General features: G+C 35.5%; 5 protein-coding genes across 8 annotated transcripts; 3 read left to right on the forward strand and 2 right to left on the reverse strand.

The window, feature by feature from the left end:
- The first annotated feature begins 126 nt into the window (after positions 1-126).
- On the forward strand, positions 127-1,411 carry LOC105213617 (uncharacterized). The gene has a single exon (XM_011186566.3). It carries the CDS (start codon positions 260-262, stop codon positions 1,262-1,264), a length of 1,005 nt encoding a protein of 334 aa, XP_011184868.2. The 5' UTR covers positions 127-259; the 3' UTR covers positions 1,265-1,411.
- A 72-nt stretch (positions 1,412-1,483) lies between these two features.
- On the reverse strand, positions 1,484-10,480 carry LOC105213616 (uncharacterized). 3 transcript variants are annotated; one of them, XM_029041269.2, is made up of 14 exons: positions 10,089-10,480; positions 9,847-10,019; positions 9,348-9,776; positions 8,409-9,295; positions 7,545-8,354; positions 6,928-7,481; positions 6,691-6,865; positions 5,762-6,478; positions 5,488-5,628; positions 3,048-5,429; positions 2,830-2,977; positions 2,563-2,768; positions 2,263-2,500; positions 1,484-2,196 (listed from the first exon to the last, which is right to left on the reverse strand). In XM_029041269.2, exons 2-14 carry the CDS (start codon positions 10,007-10,009, stop codon positions 2,048-2,050), a joined length of 6,999 nt encoding a protein of 2,332 aa, XP_028897102.2. In that variant the 5' UTR covers positions 10,010-10,019; positions 10,089-10,480; the 3' UTR covers positions 1,484-2,047. The 3 variants fall into 3 exon arrangements, with proteins under 3 accessions (XP_028897102.2, XP_011184867.2, XP_028897101.2); XM_011186565.3 differs by having other exon boundaries at positions 2,563-2,765; positions 3,048-5,438; XM_029041268.2 differs by having other exon boundaries at positions 3,048-5,438.
- A 328-nt stretch (positions 10,481-10,808) lies between these two features.
- Positions 10,809-11,910, forward strand: LOC105213614 (dynein light chain Tctex-type protein 2B). The gene is made up of 2 exons (XM_011186562.3): positions 10,809-11,147; positions 11,210-11,910. The coding sequence occupies exons 1-2, from the start codon at positions 10,943-10,945 to the stop codon at positions 11,467-11,469; spliced, it is 465 nt and encodes a 154-aa protein (XP_011184864.2). The 5' UTR covers positions 10,809-10,942; the 3' UTR covers positions 11,470-11,910.
- Positions 11,911-12,051: 141 nt separating this feature from the next.
- LOC105213613 (uncharacterized) lies at positions 12,052-13,478 on the forward strand. Of its 2 annotated transcripts, XM_011186561.3 has the most exons (4): positions 12,052-12,127; positions 12,189-12,219; positions 12,286-12,621; positions 12,694-13,478. In XM_011186561.3, the coding sequence occupies exons 2-4, from the start codon at positions 12,207-12,209 to the stop codon at positions 13,266-13,268; spliced, it is 924 nt and encodes a 307-aa protein (XP_011184863.1). In that variant the 5' UTR covers positions 12,052-12,127; positions 12,189-12,206; the 3' UTR covers positions 13,269-13,478. The 2 variants fall into 2 exon arrangements, with proteins under 2 accessions (XP_011184863.1, XP_054083453.1); XM_054227478.1 differs by lacking the exon at positions 12,052-12,127 and having other exon boundaries at positions 12,189-12,242; positions 12,304-12,621.
- A 50-nt stretch (positions 13,479-13,528) lies between these two features.
- On the reverse strand, positions 13,529-19,326 carry LOC105213644 (uncharacterized). Its single transcript, XM_011186611.3, has 4 exons — positions 18,237-19,326; positions 14,627-15,889; positions 14,142-14,277; positions 13,529-13,843 (listed from the first exon to the last, which is right to left on the reverse strand). Exons 1-4 carry the CDS (start codon positions 18,708-18,710, stop codon positions 13,707-13,709), a joined length of 2,010 nt encoding a protein of 669 aa, XP_011184913.1. The 5' UTR covers positions 18,711-19,326; the 3' UTR covers positions 13,529-13,706.
- Between the last annotated feature and the right edge of the window lie 6,102 nt (positions 19,327-25,428).

A 25,428-nucleotide genomic window follows, 5' to 3' on the forward strand; every position in this document is an offset into this window, starting at 1 on the left:
ACATATATATGTTGGAGTGAATATGTGTTGTTTCCTGCGCATGAGCGCTAAAAAATGTATTCCTTGATATGATGATATATGTATACATATACATATACATTTGTATATTTTTATGTAAACGCATTTTGATATGCATGCTTACATATGTATATTTAAAGTAAAAATTCTGACACTTGCCATTCATAGAAGATAGTTGAATCTACTAAATACATACCAAAGCAATATTTTTATCATACAACGCCAAATTAAATCTCTTGTAATGCACAATTATGGAAACACTTTTGTGCGTGGACCTTCACCATCCTACACTGATGATGCAACGTCGGAGAATGGCATGTCGGCCACCCTTCCTTTGGAGTCAGATCTGAACATACAATCCGATGTTGACAACTGCATAGACAAGAAATTCCATTGCACATATGATGCTGGACAGAGTGGTGCTATCAAAAAAAGTCGCAAAACTTTCGCCTTTTGGACGATCTTCCTTATACTGCTAGCACTCACCATAGGCAATCTTATACTTATGCTGATAATATTCGCAGTGATGCATCTTGGTCGTGGTATTAATGGACTAGAGATAATACCTGAACACGATTTGATTAAGTTTTACGGTTACACCGATTTAGATCGTGTATACAGTAAGCAAACAGGACGCATTGAAGGTTTCATTGATGATCCGGTTACCATAAGCGGCGATGATGGTGTCTATGTGCGACTTCATAAGAATGGTCAGGCTTTCAATCGCTTGACATTGGACAAATCCGGCATACAGTTTCAAGCGGTTAACAATTTCGAGGTGAAAGATTCGACCAGTGGTGATACTATCTTCACATCGCACCGCCCACACTACAATATCCCAGCTGGTGCGGAAAGTTTACTGGCAAAAACGGTAAGCGCCAGCCGCATAGCAAGTCCCATCGGTAGCGCATTGAATATTGATGCAGATGTGGGTATTGCATTCAAAGGCTCTGAGGGTATCTCATTAGATGCTGCAAATGTGCTGATACAGTCACTTTCCTATGACATGACTGTCAATTCAACCGAAGGACTTATCGTTTTGGAGGCTGGTGACGGCATCTACTTGGATATGGATAAAATACCAATTGTCAGCTCTGAATTCGGTCTGCGTACTGGAAGTATTCAATATAAAATATGCGTTTGCATGCCGAAGGGTAATCTTTTTCGAATACCAGTACCTAGAATACGTAGTGGACCCAAAGTAACATGTGCCCATTTCAACGTAAAACATGATCCGTGTACTTAAATTTACTAAGTGCATAAAATATTGAATATAATGCATGTTTAGAAATTAATTACAATTATAATGTTGCATATCATAATTACTCATATAAACAAAGTAAAATTATCGAAACTTAATATTGTCCACAATAAAATGGATATTCGAAAAATACTTAATTCTTTTTTTTTTTTTTGCAAATCTAATCAGACAAATTTTTTCTCGCCACAACAAACAACAACAAAGTTATATTTGTAGCTTCTGCCTTATTTTTATTTTACAAGCAGACTTTTTTTATAATACAATATAAGTGAATATTATAATTACGGTAAATGTGAGAACACATTATATAAAAATACATGTTCCACATTGTACACTGACCTGTGAAGTACGTAAACTTTCGACTTGCATTACTAAATAGTTAGTAACTTAAAAACTTCACGCGAGCTACATTCCCATAAAGTAAATATATATATATGCATAACCCTGTACGGAAAACTAAAGACCTAAGGTCTAATTTCAACCACATTTTTTCATTGACTCGTTCGTATTACTTTTGCCTAGCAAATGTTGTTTCCGATTTTTGTTTACTCAAAACCGCTGAGAAATTCTAAGGAGTAGTGTAAATTTCTAAACTTCACGAATGAATGTCAGATGAATTTCATGTACTTGTATGATTAATACATAAACTAGTGCAAATAGTCTAATGCTTAAGTTTATAAATTTTAAAGAATTTATATTAAATAATAACAAAGCGTAAGATACGCATTAATTACGTTAGTAAATGTACAGTTTAATGTGGCGTAGAATTTAGACGCCGGGTGGCGGAGGCTCCTCATAATGTGATGAATGAGACTTTTGTGGCGGTGGCGTATCTATCATTCCATCAGGAACCATACTCAAAAGTTCCGCCTCGCTTAACTGAGCTAAGCGACTGGAAGGTTTTTCCGCTGGCTTGGCTGAAAATGTATGTTAGTTTAATAACTGTATTACATAGGGTAAATAAAATGAATGCTTGTGTTTACCACTTGTGTCAAATGTAACTAACTCAGGATTGTACTCCTCCTCGTCAAGCATGTTACTATGACTCTTTCTTCCAGTTTGAATCAAGGTTGATTTTGACTGTAGTGTGGTTGTGGAGAAATGCGTTTGATTGCTGTCTGGCTTGCTCTTTATACTGGCCAATATCTGAGAAAGATTTGAGGGTATAGATATATTTGCTAAAACTGCCGAAGTCTTAGTAGCCGAAGTGGAAGCAAAACACTAAAAAAATAAAAAAAATATGGATTATATATAAATAATCGTTTTTTTATGTTTAAACTCACCGAGGACTCCACATTGAGTAGACCAGCAATTTCCTTTTCTTGTGCGGCAATTTGTCGATTCAGTTCGTCCATTTTACGTTTCAAGTCATCTTCATCCGATCTTGGCGTCATTTTAGGTGTTATAAGTGCATCATCATCAGAACTTCCACCAGGTGAGTACGGCTCATCATCATCGTCTGTGATAGTCGTTGGCGGTAGAGAACCTGCTTAAAGGCAATACAATTTTATGATTAATATTAAATATATATTGATAGTAAATATGCTTACTTTTATGCGATTTTGTAATGATCGGTGCCTTTATTATAGCGTCCACGTCAATTTCGTCAACTTTCGGCGTTGATGCATGCATTCGGCGTTTTCTTTTCGGACTGCCAGGCGGTGTAAAAGTGTCCGTGTCAACTCCGCGGCGATGTGACTAGAAGAAATTAATTATTTTTGTTTTTACATGTGTAGATGCATGAAATGATTGGTGTTGAAATAATTACTTTTGATGTTAAAGTAGTTGGACCACTGTTAGGTAATGCTGAATGACGTTTACCAATAATCCTAACCACTACACCTACTAAGATGTCGGGTCTGTATGGATCTTCATAAAAATCAACTTTTTCTGCTGGCAATAATACTGGAGGCATTGGCTTTCCTGCTCCCAATGGATATATATAAAAGTCCTTTATTTGTGGTGACACGCTATTGATGACGCCCAATCGATTTCTATTTTCAAGATATTGAAATAGCACGGTGTAAGCAGCTGTTTCCATCTCTGAACCAGGAATTAAACGAATAATAACGATTTCCTTGTTCGGACTTCGTTTGATTTTCGAAATGTATTCCCACACAGTTTCAGGTCCTATTCGCCCGACGACGTCCAATTCTTCAGGTAGCAAGGTGCCCAGATTTAGGGAGTTTCCTATAACCGGTTGCAGCACAATCTGGAAAGAGGCGACGTCCACCATATTAATGTTGCCGCTCCAAAGTACGGCGGAGGTTAAATTTCCACTTAATGTTGGGGAATCAATATCTGTATAACGAATGTATGGATCTTGTGGTGGTGTCGCTATGGTTACGGTGCTACTTGGCTCTTGATCATCGCTTATGTGTCCACTTGACGTTGACTGTTTGGGTTCAGTTGCAAACTTAATTGCCGTTGATGTAGGCAAAGGTGGTGTGGCGGTTTGTCTGATAACCTCTCTCTTGTGTTTATCCTTCTCTTTTGACTTTTCTTTTTCGCTTATTAGGTTTGCCGCCTCCTCAACAGTTTTTGTGGATTCTAGTATTTGATCGATTAAACTATAGACTTCTACTGACTTCGGAGTGTTTGTCTTTTTGGAACTACTCTTGTCTTTACTGCTACTTATGGTACTGCTCTTATTCGAGTTCACTGTTATAGGTGAATTTGACATTGCAACTTTCTCTAACGACTTATTATCGTATTCATCTTTTTGTTGGCGAGCATCACGATCACGTTCACGTTCTTTTTCTTTGTATTTATCCTTATCACGTTCACGTTCACGCTCCTCTTTCTCTCGTTTTTCATCTTTATGATAACTTTTGTGTCGCTTCTCTCTGCTGTGACTGCGACTGCGAGAGTGACTTCGACTACGTTTACGCGATCTCGACTTGTCCCTATGACGATCCTTATTTTTTCGTTGTCTTTCCCTACTATGATCGCTATCATGGGAACGAGCGCGAGTGTGAGTGTGCTCACGATCACGGCCGTGATCTCGATTTCGATCTCTTTCACATTCGCGGCCTCGCTCCCTATCCTTTTCTTTAAAGTGACTTTTTTGCTTCTCCTCATCCAAGTGACTGCTGCCTTTGGTTCCTTGGATTTCACTGCTATGTTGATAGTCAATAGACGAGTTCGGATCGAAATCAGACTTAACGAGATCTGAAGCACTGCTACTGCTGACAACTGATTTGTTCAATACAGACACTACATCTTCAACAGGTATGCTAGAGTCCAAATTTACACAATCCTCCAATTTGCCCTCAATCACTTCCTCCCCTTTATGGGTTTTCAAAACGTAATTTTTAGCACAAGAAAGCAAGTCAAGCTCCGATTTCTTTATCATTTCTAACTGATGCTTTGCTTCATTCTCGCGCCATTGCGCCAACTCCTGACTAGCTAACTCCTCTGGTGACATGCGAACTAATTGTTTGGGCTGTATTTTATTGGCACAAATCTTCGCAAAAAGCGTACGATTCTTTCTATCCTTAATGTTGAACATCAGTGATCGATATTTAGCTCTATAACGAGAGCCGGTATCTCGACTGAAGTAATCGTACATTTCCGCCTCGGTTTCCTGGACAAATTTTTCTATCTCCTCTATACTTAATTTGGGTAACGTACCACCAGTGCCGCTGAAATTATCACTTTCGGTTCCTGTTTCATTCATGCGCAGCAGCAACTGTTCTTTCAGAGTACGACGTACATTTAAACGAATTGGCTCAGAGTTGGTGCTGACGGATGGAGCAATGTCAGAATGGCGCTTTGAGAGGGTTTCAGCTATTGGTCGTTGTTTTGCTTTTTCCTTTCGATCCTTTACTTCGTCTCTTGCATCGTTACGTACCGTCTTATCAGGTTTAATAGAAACTTGTTGAGGGTACTTTTGCAATTGCTTGGGCGTGCCGGGTCGGGGACTATTTGGTCCAGCTTTCACGACTTGTTCAATCAATTGCTTCACCGGCTTTTGCCCTTGTACATTCAACTCAGCTTCTTTTTGCGATGTGGACGCTTTAACCACGACTGTACTTATACCATGTGGAGTCTGAGTTATTTGCATATGTGTGCTTACCGGCGCATGTGTGATATGTTTACTAACGGTGGTGATAACTATCGGGGATTGTGATTGTGTTTGACGTTGTTTCTGTTTTTTCTGAAATTAGAATTAGTCCATAGAATCCAGAAATATTTGCTAAACTTACCTCAATTTCTTGAGCTTGAAAGCTTCCCGGCTGCACTACCTCAAATGTTTGGTTATCTTGCAGCCATTTCTTCAGATTATGAGTTGTAGGTGCATTGCTTCCAGTTAAGACACGACCACTCTTCCGCTCAATCACATGCACCTGCAATTTAATTTTTTAGAAGAACATATAAAATATTGAATAAAATAGAATGTGAGTGCGGAAAGTAATCGATTCATGCAGATACATGCTTATTCATCACAATACGGTAGTCCATATATGGTCTTTTCATTACCCGTTCAATTTTCGGCTTCCTGTCGGCCATGGAGAGAATGTCCTCAAACAGACCTTTCGACTTCTTCTTCTTTAGGGCAGCATCTTCAATAGTGTTGGCAGGGACGGTCGGCTCTGGGGATTTAGCTGATGAAACGGCTGCAAACATGTTAAGAGCATTCTGAGCATGCTTTCGAATGCAATCATCACTGCAATATATGGAATTCGGTCGTGCTACTTTCTTGCAGACAATGCAGAATGTTTGTGGCTCAGTTGAAATTGTTTCGACTTGAATTGGCTTTTGTAGCTCTTTGAACATTTGCTGAGCGCTATTTGCAGAGTGCACTACTAAGGGTGATTTCGCGGATTCCACTTGATGTTTGAACGGCTGCTGCGAAACTGGTAGTCGACGCTTTGTTTGTGCAACGGGAGTGTTCACCTCCTTTGGTCTTACATTCAAAGTCGTTGGCTTCTTTTTCATTGCGTTTGCAGTTGTTTTTGTTACTTTCTTTAATGTTGTTTTCATTGGCGTTACATCCTCCATTTGCAATTTCTGGGTATCTGATGTTTGTGTTATGTCCAACAAATTCTCAAATGATGAATCTGTAACGCTTGTGTCTAAATTATTGACAGATGTTGTATCTTCTTTGGTGGTGATTTCATTATGCTCCTGTTTTGGAATTGCGACCTCCGCATTAATTTTCCTTGGAATGAGCATGTCAGTAATTTTCCTTTGCTTCTGCAAATATAAACGGTTTCTTTTAATATGCTGAACAATCTATTTCCGCATTAAATCTATAAATATATAAATTTATATGTTGTAGCCACACAAAATATTCTCAAAATTCTCTTAATCGAATATAAATCAGGTTCTTATGATTTATAGACCCAACTGCCAAGTAAACGGTAAACGTAATTCAACTTATGATTGCATAAAATACTAATATTAACCTTTTCCTCTTGTAGTTTCACACATTTCGGACAAGTCCAATCAATGCCTTTCTGTTCCATTTCTATTCCCATTGCTTTCGTGATGCTGACACACGTGCCATGGAACCAGTCTTCGCAGACATCACAGCAAATCATAAACCTGTTATTATGCGGCTGTCGACATATACACCAAAGCCTAAAATAGATTCAATATAAATTAGTCTAAATAGATTATATTTCAATAGTAAGCAGGTTTGCCTATTGGGATCGTCGTCGTCCTCTTGAGAACCGGAAGCCTCCTCTTCTGCTCCAGATTTATTGGCAACATTTTTGGCTGCTGTACTTTTCTTTGTTGAAGTTCCAGCTTTTTTGGCTTTGCTGGTATTGTTTCCGCCAGTTGCCAACTCTTTGGAAACTCGTCTTTTGCTGGCAACCTCGTTTTTCTTATCAACCGAACTCGAAGGAGGAGGTACATGTTCAATCGTAGTAAACGAGGAATTCGATTGCAGCGAACTATCTAGAGATGATTCATTAAATATTGTACTGGAAGATGCAGATGATGCGGGTTGATTTTGCGCTCTACGCTTTGCACGCGTTGTCGGCGCTTCAATTGGCGGCAAAGTGATGACACGACCGTTTCCACGTACAATTTTTATTGGTTCCTTACGAATAGTTGGTGACGGCATTGGCTGAGTAGTTGGTACATTGGTCACGAAGACAGGCATGTCAACGCCTGTACCACTTATTCCAATCGAAGTTGAGGCTACGTTAGATATGGCCATTTCAATAATGCTCTTCCCCTGATTCGGTTCCTTTAAATAAATTTAAAACAAACAAATGAACCAACTAATTTTTATTTAATTTTATGTAATTACCGGCATAGTCGATATATGTGTAGTTGTTAGCTGAAGTGTTCCTGTTGTCGTGGGCACTGTCTTAGCTGCTTCAGCTGTATCAATACCAGTGTCTTCTTCGTTGTGATCTCCACCAAAAACTTGCTTTTCAACAGCTTCTTGCAAGGTTTCTTCATCTTCTATGAGATCTACAACATGTTGAAGTAAATCTTCCGGTATGTCGACGCCGTCAGGCGATTCTAAAAGTGGTGCGTTAGAGATGTCAATATCGTCTACATGTCCATCTGCAGTTGAAGCGAAATTAGACAGATTGTTGTCTATTTGGGAGTTTGTGGCATTTGATTCCAATGATTGTTCGGCATTCTCTAACATTTTTACAAGTTTTGGTATATTTTCATTTGATTTCGAGGTCACTTCCATCAAAGAACTCTTTTGCATTTCGTCGTTTACAATAGAATCGATGAGATCAAAATGCTCAGACGCTAACTCAGATGAACTTGGTTCCTTTTCAGTATATTGCGTTGCAGATTCGTGCCGTGGTGTAACATTCTGTTGAACAGGTGGCAGTGATTCCATGGTAATTCTACTCTTTGCAAGTTCTGAAGAACTTTGATGAGTTTGAATTGAAATTTGGCTGGGCAGTTTATTTTTGGCAGCAGTTTCAATACCCAGAGGCATAAAACCTTTTGAAGGGGATGGTATTTTCACTGGTTTTATTGGAGCTTTATTGCTGCTAGTTGGTGTAATCGGCGTTATCCTCGCGGGTTTTGCCTCTGTCTGAGATAACAATTCTCCCAATTCGGTAAAACCTCCTTTGGGACTAGCCATAACCTAGAAATAAAATTTTGTAGCACTCTTTATTTGATAAATACACCTTTACATTACCTTATTGATAACGATCTCTTTTACAGACTGTGGAGATGCTTGCAAATGAGTACGACCGATTGGAGTTTTTTGTATGCCATGTTGTATCTCAATTGTAGGACCTCTACGTATAGCACTAGGTATAGTTTGTGCTCGACTCGTCGTAGGCATCACTTTTTCTTCCAATTGTACGGCGGCAGGCCTCTTTGGAATAGGAGGTAATGCAGCAACAGCATCTGAAAGTAATTTCTGCACAGCTATTGGAGCACAACCTCCTGGTTTGGTAATGGGTCCAATTTTAGTTGCACGATTAATCAAATTATTGGTCATTGGTCGTGAGCTCTTATTGCGCTGTTCATCGCCGTCATCTTGCGATGTAATAATACGTTTGACACATACTTTACCAGCAGACAGTCTTTTTGCTTTCGTAACAAGATCTTTTTTCTTTCGACCTTTTCTGTTGTTAACATTAAAGTCCAAATCACTGTCACGATCATTATCAGTATCCCCAGATTCCTCGCTAAGTACATCAAAGTCAGATTCCGCCGTTGAACTATGTATGTCGGTTTCGCCATCAAGTAGTTCATCTCTCTCAGCCTGTTTATGAAACTTAACAGACTTATTTAACATTTGCATATGTTGATCTTTATTCAAATTTAATGAAGATTGATCTAAATGATCATTGGAACCATCCATGACTTTCTTTTTCAATTGTAATTGCTTCATAGTTACGGCGGTATGTGGAATGATTCTACGTCCTGCAAGCTTTTCTGCTTTATACTTTTCGGCAAGTTTTGCCTTCATTTGTGCAGGCGAAGTAAATGGAGTGTAGCAGTGATCGTTCTTAATAACATACATTTGGAATTCATAATCAGCCGTTTTCTTAAATGTTGACACACCTGCGAGTTCTAAAAAAAGTGGCATGTAAAATTGTAATAACATACTTTAAATATTTGTTACTTAGAGCTTCTTTGACAACTTCTTTTGCAGATATTCCCGGATAAAACTGTTCCACGGTGAGACCAATAATATCTGGGCGTTCCTTGTGTTTTTTGCTTCGAATATTTTGTGTTTTAGTAGTACTGCGAATCTTTCGCCTATTTTTTTGTTTCTTTTTGTGGTGTTCCAATTTACCATTGTCTGCAGAATTTTCACCATCAGCATCACTCTTTTCATCATCGGCCGTAGGCACATCTTCACTTTCAGAATATTCTCCGCCCTCTACACTTGAGCCATTATTGCTAGTTTTACTTGATTCATTGTCAGATAATCCTTCAGCTTGCCTACGTAAAAGTTCTTCTGCTTTTTCAGCCTCTTCTTCTTCATCCAACATACTAGGCGTTGGGGAGCCCAATCGAATAACACTTATAGAGGACAAAGTTTTTTCCTCTAAAATATAAGAGAATTAAATTTTATAAATATCGGTGGAAATTGGAGAAAACTAATGGGAAATACCTACCAATCAGATTTTCTATGCCACGTTTATCAAAATTGACTCCATTTTTACCATATACCACCACCAAATTCGAATCGGGAGAACCTGAAATCGCAACATCATTTTCAGATCTTATACCGCCTTTGAAGGCTTTGGTACAACTCTCAATAAACACTGAACTAGACATTGAAATAAATCTACATCACGCCAAGGAAAAAGAAAAAATAAGTGAAATAAAAATATAAAATTTACTTAACATTACAAACCGTCAACTTGTATCCAAAGTTCTTCAGGTGTTAATATTCATGTTTTTGCTATCATCGCCGGTAGTATTGTCGAAATGCACTAGCGTTAAATGAATAAACAAAAAACGCGAAAGCTCAGAACAAAGTGAACACAGAAAATTTCGAACTAAAGCAAAAGGCAAAATAAGAGAAGTGAAAAATCACTTCGGGATATTTTTAAATGCTTCCAATATACTAATTCTGCCAACAAATTTTCATGAATTCGGTGTTTAAATGCACAGTAAGTCGTTGGGCAATATTTATAAAACAAATTTTTAACACAAAATGTTATATTTCCTTATTTTTAATAAAATTTTCTTTTATAACACCCAATTGTGCACCTCACAAACGCGCACTTTTCAACGGAAGTGTCCGAAAAGTAGTTTGTCATAGAGAATTGTGGGAAAGAGAAATGGAGGCACCATATAATTTTTAATTCTTGTATTCAATTTATTTTTGTTCAAATACTCATCAAGCAAAAGAGTTTCAGTTAGTTTTGTCCTTTTTGTCTTCAGAAACTCATAGAAATCTCTGATATTTCTTTATTTGAATGTTATATTAATTTCCTTACGTTAAACAATACTCGCATTGGGCATAACGTTTACGTCGTTCCATTAATGTAGAACTTTAGTTAGACGCGTCTAAGGTTATTATGATTAATGACATATGGCATCCTCCAAAATAAACAAATTGTTTGTTTTCAAGGTATTTATTTTCAATTTACTTGTTCATCGTAGTTTTGATTTTATTAGTAATTGGGCGCTTGGCAACAGACTTCAATTTTCGATCTTAAATCTATTTTAAATTTGGTTTGTTAAACAATAAGTAATATAAAAATGGAATCGATAGTATATGACGATGCTAGACGCATTACTGATGTGGGCGATGCGGCTGACTTACTATTAGTCGAGGATACAACTGAAGAAGTAGCTCCAAATTTACCAGTAACCTCATATCGGATGAAACCCTCTTTAAGAGAACTTTTTCCAGCATCTCATATTAAAAGTATTATTCAGAGCACGATTTACGACAAACTGCAAGGTAATATATATTTATTTGTTCATTGTTAGAAGGTTATACGAAATATTTGTTTTATTTCTTAGGGAAAGTATATAATCCAGATGACGCCCGAAAGTGGACACGGGAGATTTCTGATGAAGTCAATTCGGCCGTAAAAGATATTATTCAAATGCCCCGCTTCAAGCACGTTGTACAAGTGACCTTAGGTCGACAGTTGGGTGCCGGATGCCGGTATATAGCGAAATGTTGTTGGGATGCCGAAGCTGATTCATATACCTCCGATGTGTTTACGAATGCTAGCTTATTTTGTGTTTGCACCGTATTTGGTGTATATTTATATTAATAACATATACATATTTACAAGTAATATATTTAAAACAGATCCATATAACTCAATATTAAACAATATGCAAACAAATACCATTTTTAATGAGTATGAGAATATAGAACATTTTTGTCCGATGTTTTCAAAAACTGTGCGTACAAACTAGGATACCGTATATTAAATAGAACTTCTTGCTATTCGTTGGTTAATAGATTTTTATATGATTTATTTAAAAGGAAAGGCAGAGGTTGTATAATTTAAGTTATATAATTTATATAAAATATATTTTGTATTAGTACAATATCTAAAATTCATATATGGCTCTGATATGGACGTCAGTAGCAGCATCTTAACCTTGTATGCTTTGGGTAATCTGTTATAGACAAAGGATGATCTCTGTTTTTACACAATTCACATGGGAACGTTCAACCATTAAATAAATACAATTATGAAATTGGCTTTCGTATATATTTCAATTATATATGGGACATGGAACAATGCTTAATTATGTATATTTATTATGTTGCATCAACATAGTAATAGCAACATTTAATTTTTATTCCATTATCTTAGTACGATAGTAATCTGAAACTCTGGCAACACTATGAGCTTATTGTTTCTGTGGGGAACATAATAAAGAACTTAATTTTTTGAAAAAGGTTACATCAAAATACCGGTAAGCATTTAAAATTAACTACTAGCATTAAAACTACATTATTCTATGAACGTTTTGGAAGGTGACTATAAATAGAATTATGGATCTATGTGGTAAATACAAACTATAATTATAAGTAAGTGAAATAATATTGTTAATAAATATTCTGATTGTAATAGTGGCCTCTAATATCAAAGTGAAAGAAAAAAGGGAACGGCAGCCAAATTGGACTGAAGCCGAAAAACAATTGCTACTATCTCTTACACGTATTCATCAAGTTATTTTAGAAAATAAAGGAAGTGATACAATGACAATCAAAAGGAAATCGGAGGCCTGGGATGATATAGCTATTAATATGAGAGCTGCTGGCTATCAACGGTCGAAGGATAGGCTAAAACAGCAATTGGGTCGTATACGTGCGGCTGAGGCAAAGAAAGTGAAAGACGCAATAGCAAAGAGTTTTGCACAGGATAATAAAAATCTAACGCTACATGGTTGTTCATCAGAACCAATGGGTAATGTTAAAGTATTATCCGATTAAATAAATAATTTTTAAATAAAATGTTTTTATTTTACTTATCTTATAGTTCAAGATCAGGCAATCAATGTTCAAAATTTTCATGTTATGCCACCACCAATGCAAGAGGTTGCAATAAAGATTGAAAAGGCAATTTCTTTAGATGATTTTGAAACATCCGATAAACAAATAAATAAAAATGAGCATGAATATTTTGGTATAACTGATCCGATTTCATCATCAACGCCTAACAATCATCGAGTGATTAAACGAATGTATGAAGAACCTCAATTTCTTAATGTAAATTCCGCACTTAGGGTAGAAACTGGGACTGGTAATTATGAAACCCAACCGCCAAATATGTCAACAAGTCAAAATAATAATTACAAATGCAACTGTAAACCAAAAAAGTTACGACATATACGTCTTCGTATTAACGGTCATTCGCCGCGGACTCATTCGCAACGGGTTCGGCAATTGCATTTGTATCGAGTTGCAGTGGAAAGGGAAAGATTGAAAATTTTGCGAATGCAGCAAAAACGTGATCGCATATTTTACCGAAAAGACAAACAAATACTAAACCTTAAACTACAAATATTACGTAACTTAGCCCTGAACAGGATTAATCATATTAATTTCACCTAATTATAACAATGATATGTACTTAAATTAATTTTGAGTATTTGAACCAGATATATTTCCATATTGAATTTTTGAATGTCTTAACACTGATTTTGTTTTGTTTTTAATTAGTTTTCATACGCTGCATACATTTGTAGTAATCACTTACTGTGTTCATATCTAAAAAATATTTCGAAAATAAAGCTTCAAATAGTTGAACTAATTTCAAATACTTTTAAATGTGTACAACTATAATTTATTTAAGTTTATATTAATATTTATTCTCGCTAATGAGAAAATTTAGTTAAATTACAATAATTAATATACCTATTATTAAATGTATCCACCATTGTTGCATAATCTCCAAAACTGACTACATCTGTAAAAAGTGCGACAATTGATATTGCAATAGATTTGTACAGAATATAAATATATATATGTATGTATTTTTACTTATTAGCATTACTGTATTCGCACATTCAAAGGGTTTAAGATACGACCGGCCATTACAGCAACATCCAAGTCCCGATCGATTACAAAAAATAGAAATGGATGGTTTACAGATATCTGAATGGGTGATGTCTGTGGTCCATAATTGCCTATAAATAAAAACATAACAATCAACGACTTGTTATACTAATTTATAACTGAACAACAATAGCATAAAAAAATTAACTGCTAGGATGAACGTCCTAGTTTTTTTTCGGTTACGTGGATCCAACCGTCGTGAGAACGGATTCAAATGTGGTAGAATTGTTGGTTACATGTATGTATGTATTACATGTGATCGTATATATGTATGTAGATTGATAATCACTCAAATTTATAAATTTAAATTTAAAATTTACAAAGCCGACCGCAAATCTTATATCCTTCCGGGTATCAGAGTCTACTTACGTTTTAACTGGTTTATTGGATGTGTTCTTATATTGACATTGATCGATTGTTCAATGTGCTTCACATAGATAGCCTTCTCATCTGTCATGGGACGGAAATCGGCACGATTTGGCTCAAATATATCACATACACCCATCTGAAATTTTTAATGGAGTATGTTGTATTAAAATTTAAACTCATGTTCCAACGAAATTATATCGAATGGAAGGATAAACAATCAAAACGCCATTATAAAGTTATTTTTTCTTTTTATGCATTTATATTTCCGGCCGTATGGTATGATTTCATAGCACTTTTATATTGTTAATATTACAATATATAAGCTGACAATGAACCTGGCTAAGATTTGATTGTTTATGAGATATGTATCTAAATGTTCTCATATTTTTAGTTCTTAGTGAACTGTATTATTAGTTTTACTCTTGTGATACTTTTCGTACTTTCATCATTGTGTTTTATTCCCAATATAAACTCGCGTAACTTACGTTTTGAAGGTCATTGGTTAGAAATATTGTTCCATGTAATTTAAAGTCTGGAATAATCGCTTGAACCCATCTAGGTTTTAGTTGTTTTCTCATCAGCCGCAAAGATGGGGTCAAGCCAAGTGAAGCCGTGGTGGATATTAGATCTACTGGAGAATCTGGTAGTAGAATGATTAAATTATAATCCGGTGTGTCTAATTCTAGTTCGAGAGCGCTCATTTTTAGATCTTCAAAATATTTAAAATACAACACTGCGTTATAGACCTTAAACGTGGTGTGCACCAATTGTTGACTTCCCAAGTAGAATACGTGACTTATGACATCGGTATTGTAGCCATAATTGCTTCGGCCATTAGCCACTTTTAAAAGTCGTGTATCTAAAGTTTCGACATCGAATTCACCAGTATATTGTCCCAGTGCGGTCGACCCAGTTATTGGCTGAGTTATTGCATAGAAGTCATGGTGCAGCGCGGGCTGAGGACTAAATAGCGTGACGAACAGATTGGTGTCCATCTCTTTAAAACCGGACGAATGACGTTTGTGTCGACCACTGCGCGAACGTGCATATTGTGGCAGGTAGTTATGTTTCGGTGTAGAAATTGGTGAAATAGGTGCTTGAAGTTTAGAGCTTGGCGTATGTATTGGTCGCACCTTCTGTAACCGCTGAAATGGACTCGTGTTAAGTTCAATGGGTATTGCAGGTACAAATTCGGCCACGTCTTCATTAATTTCCGTAATTGGTGCGTTAGTTATTGTTGTTGTTTCATCATTTGTTTCGGTGGTACTTTCTTCAGTTATTGCTGTTGTTGTTGTTGGTGGTGTCACTGTGGTAATCTTTTCGGTAGTCAACGTTTCTGTTGACGTAGTTATCTTTTCCGTTGTTGTGTCTTCAGGTGTTGTACTAATTACCGTAGTTTCTGTTTCTGTGGTTGTAGTTGGGGTAGTAGATGTTTTTTCTGGTTTTGTTGTGGTGTTTATATCATTTTCTTTCGTCGTTATTTTCTCAGTATTGTCCTCCATGGTGTTATTTGGAATGCTCGTTGTGTATGTTTTTGGACTGCTTGTTGTTGTCGCTTTAGTTATTTCATCCGTTATATTCGCAATGGGTGTTGTAGAAGATGGCGAAGAGACTGTGGACGATACCATATCCATTCCCAAATCATAGCCATAAAATGTCAGAACAGCTTCATAGCCATGAGTAATGGTTACATTATCTTTATTGAGGCTAAGACCTTTGAGCGGGTTCTCGGACTCGAAAAAGTATGTCTGGAAATATATTTAATTTGTTAATTACGCGAATCTTAAAATAGCATGACAATTCTGCCTTAAGACGATGGACGATCGCTGAATAAAAACTTATTTTTAATATTTGGGGGAAACTTTGATCGAGGCAAGACTGTATATTGCTAGTGGCCATCTCTATAGTATAATAAGGTAGATGTGCTTGATTTGAAAATGAGCACTTAAAATTTTGAGTATCTTATGTTTTTATTTGCATACGCACATATTTACATGCATGTATGTGTGTGTATTTGTATATATTCCAAATATCTTCACTAACAGTTCCCAAAATTTTGTTTCTAGTGTCTGCATATGTACTTATGTTTGTATGTATGCGAATGCGAGTGTAGTGAGTTTCAAGCTTCAATTTTACATATTGATACTTTTATTAGTTCATTGAACTGTTAAGCTACGATCACATTAGGTTGTTCCATATTGCTGAGGTATCTATTTAACTTTAAGTAACGAGTACTTTAGGTAATATTTGCTTTTTTATACTCTCGCAACTAAGAGAGTATTATAGTTTTGTCCACATAACTGTTGTTTGTAAGTCCTAAAACTAAACGAGTTAGATATAAGGTTATATATACCAAAGTGATCAGGGTGACGAGTAAAGTTTAAATCCGGATGTCTGTTTGTCCGTCCGTGCAAGCTGTAACTTGAGTAAAAATAGAGAAAATTAAATGAAATTTTGAACACGTGTCCCTTGGCACCATGAGACGGTTGGTATTGAATGGGCGAAATCGCACCACTGATACGCCCACAAAATGGCGATAACCGAAAACACATAAAGAGCTATAACAAAGCCATAAATTAAGCTATGAAAGAAAAAATTGGTACAAAGGATTGTTCTAGGAAGTAGCATATTTGGATGTAATATTTTTGGGAAAGTGTACGTGGCCCCGCTTCTACTACGTTTGTTTTACATATCTCGTAAACTAATAAAGCTATATCAACGAAACTCTCAGGAGTCGTTTTTTTCAGGTATTTCCTTATACAGTACAAAAATGGAGGAAATCGTATTATAACCTCGCCCATCTCCCATACAAAGGTTACGTTTAAAAGTACTAAAAATGCTTTAATTCAGTAAGAAAAACCAACAGAAACCTTAAATTTCATTATAAAGAAGGTACAAAAGAGCTTCACTCAAAATGGTATACAAAATGGAAAATAGGTGTGGTTCCGCCCACTTATAAGTCAAAAACCCTATCTCCGAAACTACTCGATCAATATCAATGAAATTAGGTTTGTAATATTTTTCTTGCATTCCAATTATATGTTATGCAAATATGCCAAATCGGTTCACAACCACGCCTATTCCTATATACCAGAGCTGTGAAGACGATCTGAATCGTTTACTTTAGCACTAGTGAAGATATCGGAACAGAACTTTGCACAAATACTACATTTATAGTGTGGCATCGCCCTTCTAAAAATCGTCGAAAACGGAAATTTTCAAGGCCCCATATATCAAACATGACGACCTCAGTGTTTCTAATTTTTTTTCCCGAAAATACGTGAAATAACTTCATCATAACTTCAGCTAATTCCCATACACATACCTAATATTAGGGTTTCCAACTTTCAATGGACATTGTACCATATGTATGACGAATATGTGGGTCAAATTGTGTGTTATATTAATAAAATTAAATAAATAAAATGCGAGAGTATAAAATGTTCGGTTCCACCCGAACTTAGCCCTTGCTAACTTGTTTGGCTGTTATTATTATTGTTAGAGGGATAATTTATATTCGAAAAATTTTATTTTTTCATAGATGAAAGCCATTGAAAGCTTATAACCTCAAAATAATTAAATCGTTGAATACCTGTTTTCATCACGAAAGTTCAGGTGGAAAATTGCAATGCATGGGAAATCTGAAAAACTTTCATTTTTGGGATTTGCAAAAATTAAAAAAAAATGGTTTTGTCCAATAAGTATGAAAAATAAATTTTGCAGTACATGAATTACGTTAAATAAAGAAATATTTAATAATCTTTTGTATCTTTTATAATATCTGAACAGTTACTTTGTAGATAGATATAAAATTTTACGGACGAGATATACATTTTCTAACCACATTTAAATAATTTCCCTCAGAAACCCATTTTTTTATAAGATTGCTCCTGAGCTTACCTTTAGAAAATTATGTTAAAAAATTTTTACTTTTATTTTATTTCGCTATTATTTATGCCAATAATTGTTGTATTTCGAGCTAATGAAATGTCATAGAACTTTCTTTCAGAATGTTGCTTTAAAAGTCTTATCAATAACTATTCACTAACGGTTAATCTACATTTAGTAAACTTAAACAAGTGCTCTGAAACTCACCCTTAACTTCCGATGGATGTCGCGATAGCCCACTCGAATGACATCCCGACTGTTTGGCAGCATCAGTACCTTGTGCAATTCCAGTGCACTCCGACCTGCCGAACCCTCATACAAGGCGATTAATACACTCATCAGAGCAGTAGGCGAGAAGGCGAAGTTGTTTCTGTTGAGTATTGAGTGGTAATGCAGCATGCGATAGGTGAGATCGTTGCTCAAATCCGCCATGAGTTCGGCTGGCGACAGCTGTCTAGCGTCGAAGTGACGCGTTAGCTGCTCTGCCTGAGCTAATGATGGTGGCGCTGGCGCTGGTGGGTCAATGGGTGGACGCGGGAAATAATTATTGCGAAAAGCATTATTATCGATCTGTATAAAATGTGCATAAGCCACAGATAACAATTGCAGAAGCGACAGAGCAAGGATCACACTACTTCGCCAGCGGCTAGACGCGGGTGGGCGACGGCCGATGCCAAACATACTTTAGCCGTTTTGCTCAAAATTTTCCTCTGTTTTCACCCACACTGGGCTAGCGAAGTGGGACGAAACAAAAACAAAAACGGTGTTTTTATGAGATAAGCACTGATTGCAACTATTCCACTGAAGCATGAATTCATGCTATTCGTTTCGATGAGCACTAACAAATCGCTGCCGAATGTTAAGCATACTACTGAAACATATTCAACACCCAAATTAATAATTGTTTATAACTTGGTGTTGTTGTAGAGTCAAATCATATTAATATCCATTTGAAATGAGCTCCATAATTTCGGTTTTTATCCAAATGTATATAGTACATAAATAATGCACCAATTTAGTTTAGAATTGAGCAGTTTAAAAAATAATTCACTATTCACCATTCAAGGCGACTTTTTACCGATTTATATAGTTATCAAAGTGTTAATTGCATTAATCACATACATTGGTATTCCCGTTTTTGCATGCTAGTCTATATACATATGTACATACATATGTATGTATCTATGCAAGTTTGTAAAATCATTTAACCTTATTTTTGACTGTACTCTGTTATCTAGGTGAACGGTAATTGTAGCGCTGTTGAATTCGCCCGAACTGTCTCTTGTGCGTTGCACGATCGAACTGATCCAAACGGCATCGAAATGCTGCTAAAACGCTAGTGGGTGCTGGCCATCGACGCCGTTACATTGTGTAACAATACTGAAACATTTTCAAAAAACGGAAACATCAAGTGTGTTTTCATGCTTGAATCTGAGTGTGTCACAAGTCGAATACAGCGGCACACCTATTCTTAACGATACCGTTACATAACGAATGCGATGAGCAACGACCCTTGGATATAGTACGTTACAGAGATAACATGGAGATCTGTTGTGGCAGTGTTGTTGTTGCACGCTGTTTTTGACCGTATTGCAATTTATAAACAATTAAACAACCGTTTGGCGTTAGATTGATGTGTTATTGGCCAATTCGGTGCGATTGCTGAGTTCCATCTCATTTGTTTTAGGGTGAGTCAAAAGTTACTGCAATTTTATATATGCAAAATTCGCATGTGGTGTTGGCCATTTTACTACAAAGAACCACTGGTACACACCAGCGACAATGGAACCCTCGAAAGTGCAGAACCTGCTTCGAAAAGGGGTACCCTGTCTTATCGTAAGTAAGGGTACCATGATTATCATCGTGCTCATGGGTTAACAAGGCGTGATCTACACCTGTGATCTACTACCTGGAGAAGTTTAAAGGAGCCACAGGAATCTACTATTGACTAAGTGAGGAATTTAATCACCATTTCATATTTGAAATTTAGTATATAATTATCTTGACAACCTGATATTATTGATGGAAAATGTGCGAAATCGGTTAACAATTATGCCCACTTTCCATATAACACAATTTTGAATTCCATATGATTCGTTCACTAGCTTGGTGAAGAAAATGAGTGAAACCGGTTCAGGAATTATCTCAGCACTCATTAACTACATATGTATATATAATGATTTTAGTTATTCTAGTGAGCTTTATGTCGCATATACATATGAGTTAAATGGTGTATTCTCATAATAAAAATACATACTTAAATTGTGAGAGTATAAAATGTTTGATTAAAGCCAAACATAGCCCTTCATTTCTTGTTCGTTTTTCTTTTGTATCCATTTCCTTACTTTCCAAATCGAGTGGAAATGGTTTAAAAGTTAGACGAAACCGACGAAGTAGTATTTTTCCGTCATGTTTTCAAACCGTTGTTTTATTGTAACCATTTACTTGAAGAAGCAGTTCTGAAATCATGCAGACCTGAGCTGTATTACAGAATATATCATATGTGACCATGCTTTAGTCTGACCGAGAGATAACGAGATACGAAATAATTTAATCTTTGCTTTAGAATACATATTGTATACCTCCATTATAATTTAGAAGTCGACTCGGTTGGATCCACTAAACTTTAGCAATAGCGTTTAAAAATCAAATTCAATACAAATTTCCTTTCATAACTCAAACTTATTAACTCGAAGTTCTCCATAACTCGAACTCTTGAATTGGCAATAGAAACCTAATTTAATAAAAGTTTCCATCCATAAATCGAACTTTTCGAACAGGGCATAATACAAAATTTAAAATCTTAAAGGAGTCCCTATATCGTATAGAGGCGAACAAAAAAATGGTATTACATTTATGGATTGCATAAATCATGTAACAAAATCATGGGATGCAGACATCAAGATCCGAACAATAACAAACTGCAACAAACAAAATTACAGAATAAATGTTTTAACGTATGTACATATAACGATATGCGAATTAAATAAATAAAACTCGGTATAAATCTATGTTTTACAGCTTTTTAAAAATGTGTTTCAATGAAAATTCTATAATTATCATGTAGAGACCGAGGAGGTAATCTGGTTACGGGATTGGAGGGAACACTTCTCCGACCTGCTAAATGGCAGTGAAAGTACAACACCAGGAGATGGCGAACCCGATTCCCCAATCGACGACGATGGAGCAGATGTTCCATTGCCCGACCATGAAGAAATTCGAATAGCAGTTACCCGCTTGAAGAACAACAAACCGGCGCGAAGATCTGATAGGGTGCATGCATCAGCTTCTTCCGCCGATTGGAATCGCAGTGTGCTCTGCCCAATCCATAAAAAGGGAAACCCCACAATATCCGCCAATTACGGTGGTATAAGTCTCCTCAACATTGCATATAAGGTCCTGTCGAGCGTATTGTGTGAAAGACTAAAGCCTACCGTCAACGAACTGATTGGACTTCATCAGTGTGGCTTTAGACCTGGAAAATCCACCATGGACCAGATATTCACCATGTGCCAAATCTTGGAAAAGTCCCGGGAGAGAAGAATCGATACTAACCACGGGAAGGACCTCTCCGAGCCGTTCAATATCTTACGACTTTTTCAATCTATCGCTAAATATTACGAGCTGCAGAACTAAATAGAGAAGGTACAATCTACTATACGAGTGTGCACTTACTGGCGTATGCCGATGAAATTGATATCATCGGAAGCAACAACCGCGCCGTTTGTTCTGCTTTTTCCGGACTGGATAAGGAAGCGAAGCGTATGGGTCTGGTGGTGAATGAGTACAAGACTAGACTAGAAAGGCTTTGCGGAGGATTTATGGTCCTCTGAACATTGCCAACGGCGAATACGGCAAACGATGGAATGATGAGCTGTACGATTTATACGACGACATTGACATAGTTCAGCGAAAAAAGGTCATATATAGTTCGCTGACTAGGTCAAGTTGTTCGAATGGATGAAAACACCCCAGCTCTGAAAGTGTTCGATACAGTAACCGTTGGAGGAAGCCGCGGAAGAGGATGACCTCCACTCCGTTGAATAGACCAAGTGGAAAGTGACCTGGCTTCACTTGGTATTTCCAGTTAAGGAATAGGTAATAAGTAAGGTAAATATGTGATCGATTCAAATACGAACCTGTTCAACTTTCAAATAACTATCTGACACTGAACAAAAGCAATTGTTGGCCGGTGAATTTCGTCGGAAAGCATGACAGGTCCGATTATTAGGATAGATATAAATACGAAGTTACCCAACCTCAAGAACCGATTTAATTTTTCTCTGCCTCTTTCGAAACATTGTTTTTTCTGTCGAACCCCTTAACAATGAAGAAATCCAGCTTGAAACAACCATCAGTAATTCATATGTACTTTATTTACGCATTATTTCATATTTCTTTTAGTTTTTGTTTTGTAATATGTACTTTTACAATATGTATGTATGTATGTATGTATGTATGTATGTATGTGTATTAAATATATTTATTTAATAATCATATTTTTGCGTCTTAAAACATATGCCAATATTTTATATTTTACAAACTGTAGGATATCGGATAGAGTTATTTTGTATTTTTAGGACCATTAGGCTTACACATATGTACATACACAAACACGTTCGTATGTATGTACGTATATAAATATACGTGTACATTTGTATGTATGTAAGTTTTTAAGGTTTCCGCTTGCTGCTTAAATGATACAATTTTATATATGTACCAACATATGCATTTGCCTTAACTTCAAAAACTGATCAGCTACTTGAGTACAACTATTTCTTTTTTGTTTTCTTGACAATTTGCAATTTCTTTTCAACCATGTGCAAGGATTATTCGGTTATTTGTGGCAAGCGCCTGCGTCCGAAAACGAGGTGCGGCGATGGAGCAAACCAAAATGTTCGTCAGGCGAGTTTTTAATATGCGTGTATCTAAAGACTCATATTGCTGCTGTAAAATGTGCGTACAACCAGTAGAATTGCCAATTTTATAATCTCTAATTTATATATACGAGTATGCACATTAGTTTTTAGCCTACTATAAATAACTTAACGGTTTAATAATACGTTAACGGGTCAGATACGCGAGTTAATGTTAAGGTGTACGTAAAACAATTAAGTTCACAAAGTCGTTAAAATTGTTTAAATTAATGTTTATTTGGTGTGCTATTTTCATTAAATTTAATTTGTAAAAACTTTCAAATATGTACGAGTATAGTGCCGAATACGTCAAAAAAGTATTTGTTTTAAATTTTTTTTTTAAATTTATATTTATAAATAATTTCGCATTTCAGTCCAATACTTAATTTAATTGGTTACTTATAGAGACATTTACATCAATTGATTTGTATTCGTCAGTCGAATTGGTTATATCGTTTAAAAGTTACTAATTTGATAACTATGTAGTGTATATAAACTGCACACACATATATTTTATATATATTATATATATATAGTTACTTAATTCCAACGCCGAAATAACACAGTAAATAATGAATGTTGAGAAATATGTTACGATTTGCTCAAACTATAGTGCATATGTACATACACATTGTAAGTATATAGGACGTTCTACCACATCAAATTTCAATAATTCAAGATATACAAATTTGTTAACAAAATAGTTAAACAATTACGAGATATTGTATATTTTGTCGGAAGAGTTGGCTCACTGAGATTTTGAAACATTGTGCTTTAGGATCAATATAGGGAACGGAGCCTTTAGTTAACAAATTTTTGTCGCTATTTTAACATTAAAGAGGCAAATTTTATTTTGGTTTTCATTATCCAACGGAAGTATTACGAAATCTTCGAAATCAAAAACCTTAACAGATTTTTTATCCAAATCAAGTCATAGATAGAAAGAACTCTACAATTACGTCTTTTAGTAGTATTTCAGTTTCATCGATAACTATACTTCATTAGTTTTCGCACTAAATTCAGTAAAAAACTGAAAAATATCTCTTTCTAACATCACATTATACTTAAAACTGCTTCCATAACTCGAATTACTTCGAGTTAGAGAGACTTCGAGTTATGGAAGGACATTTGTATGAAAATTGACTTCTATTGCCAATTTAAGAGTTCGAGTTTTGGAGAACTTCGAGTTATTGAAGTTCAACTGTATTTAAAAAAAAAAAATATTTAAATCAAGAGATAGGCCATTTTGGTTTTCTAAATTATTATATTCTGAGAAATCTATACGGATGTTATATGAAAATTATTTTTTTTCTGATTTATATGTAGTTTAATTTGAAATACATTAAGTGATTTCTCTAAACTATATTGTCAGATTTTCTAAGATGGAATTACTTTAAGTGCATTCAAATACGACGAGGTGAGAAAAATGTATGAACTAAATGGGAAATGTTTTAGGTCTAACAAAAGCCAACTTTGCGTACTTGGCACGCCCACCTTCATTTACCCAAACTCAGTTGGTATATGGCTTTTTGAGGAGTTGAGCGGAGCAGGATACATTAGTATGATTAGTTTCGGCAATAGTGGAACGTCCTATATACATATGTATATTACAACTAGATTGGAAGTAATGCATTAAACGTTAGTTTAATTAGTTAAATACGTATACGTATAGTTAAATATTTAAATACGTATATTTTTCAAATTGAAATTATTGAAAAATTCCGTCCCAAAAGAAAGTATTCACTTATATTAAACAGTATATATGTAAATATATGCTCATATACATATACTATTTATTTGTATACGTATATGTATCCATATCCGAAGAAATGTAGCGCAAAGTCTTGAAAGTGTCTTCGCATAGTAAATAAAGATCGGCTTGGTCGCAATTGATACCGTATTAACTTAGTACATTTAAAATTATGATTCGACTTATCGAGTTACTACTTTACGTATTTGTATATGTATATGTATGCGCTAACTTATTTTCAATATATCCGAATCTGTGCTGGTTTACATATATTTATATATATCTTTAGTGCTTACTTCAGTACATTTTTTAATTTTTTTAAACAATTATTTTGCTTTGTTTTTTGCATTTTTATTTTATTTTTTTTTGTTTTTTGAAGGAGAGGGTGAAAGGGAATGGCGTAATTATTATGTAATATAGTTTAACTCTAAATCTATATATATATATATATATATATATATTATATATATATATTAATTGTTAATATATATATATATTAATTGGACTTTCAATTCGCACAGACATGGGTGTTTGTATGTAAGTTTGTTTTATATATAGTCACATTATATGTACGAGCACGTTTTCATTTTAGTTAATGACCCACGAAAATTTCAATTTTATCGATTTCAACAACATCTTATAAATAATTCTAAATTCCTTGAAAATCAATATCAAGTAGAAAATATTTAATACTAATTTTTGATTTTTAAGTTATTAATTTATACTTTACAGT

This window comes from Zeugodacus cucurbitae, chromosome 2, assembly GCF_028554725.1.
Source record: "Zeugodacus cucurbitae isolate PBARC_wt_2022May chromosome 2, idZeuCucr1.2, whole genome shotgun sequence".
Lineage (NCBI taxonomy): Eukaryota > Metazoa > Arthropoda > Insecta > Diptera > Tephritidae > Zeugodacus > Zeugodacus cucurbitae.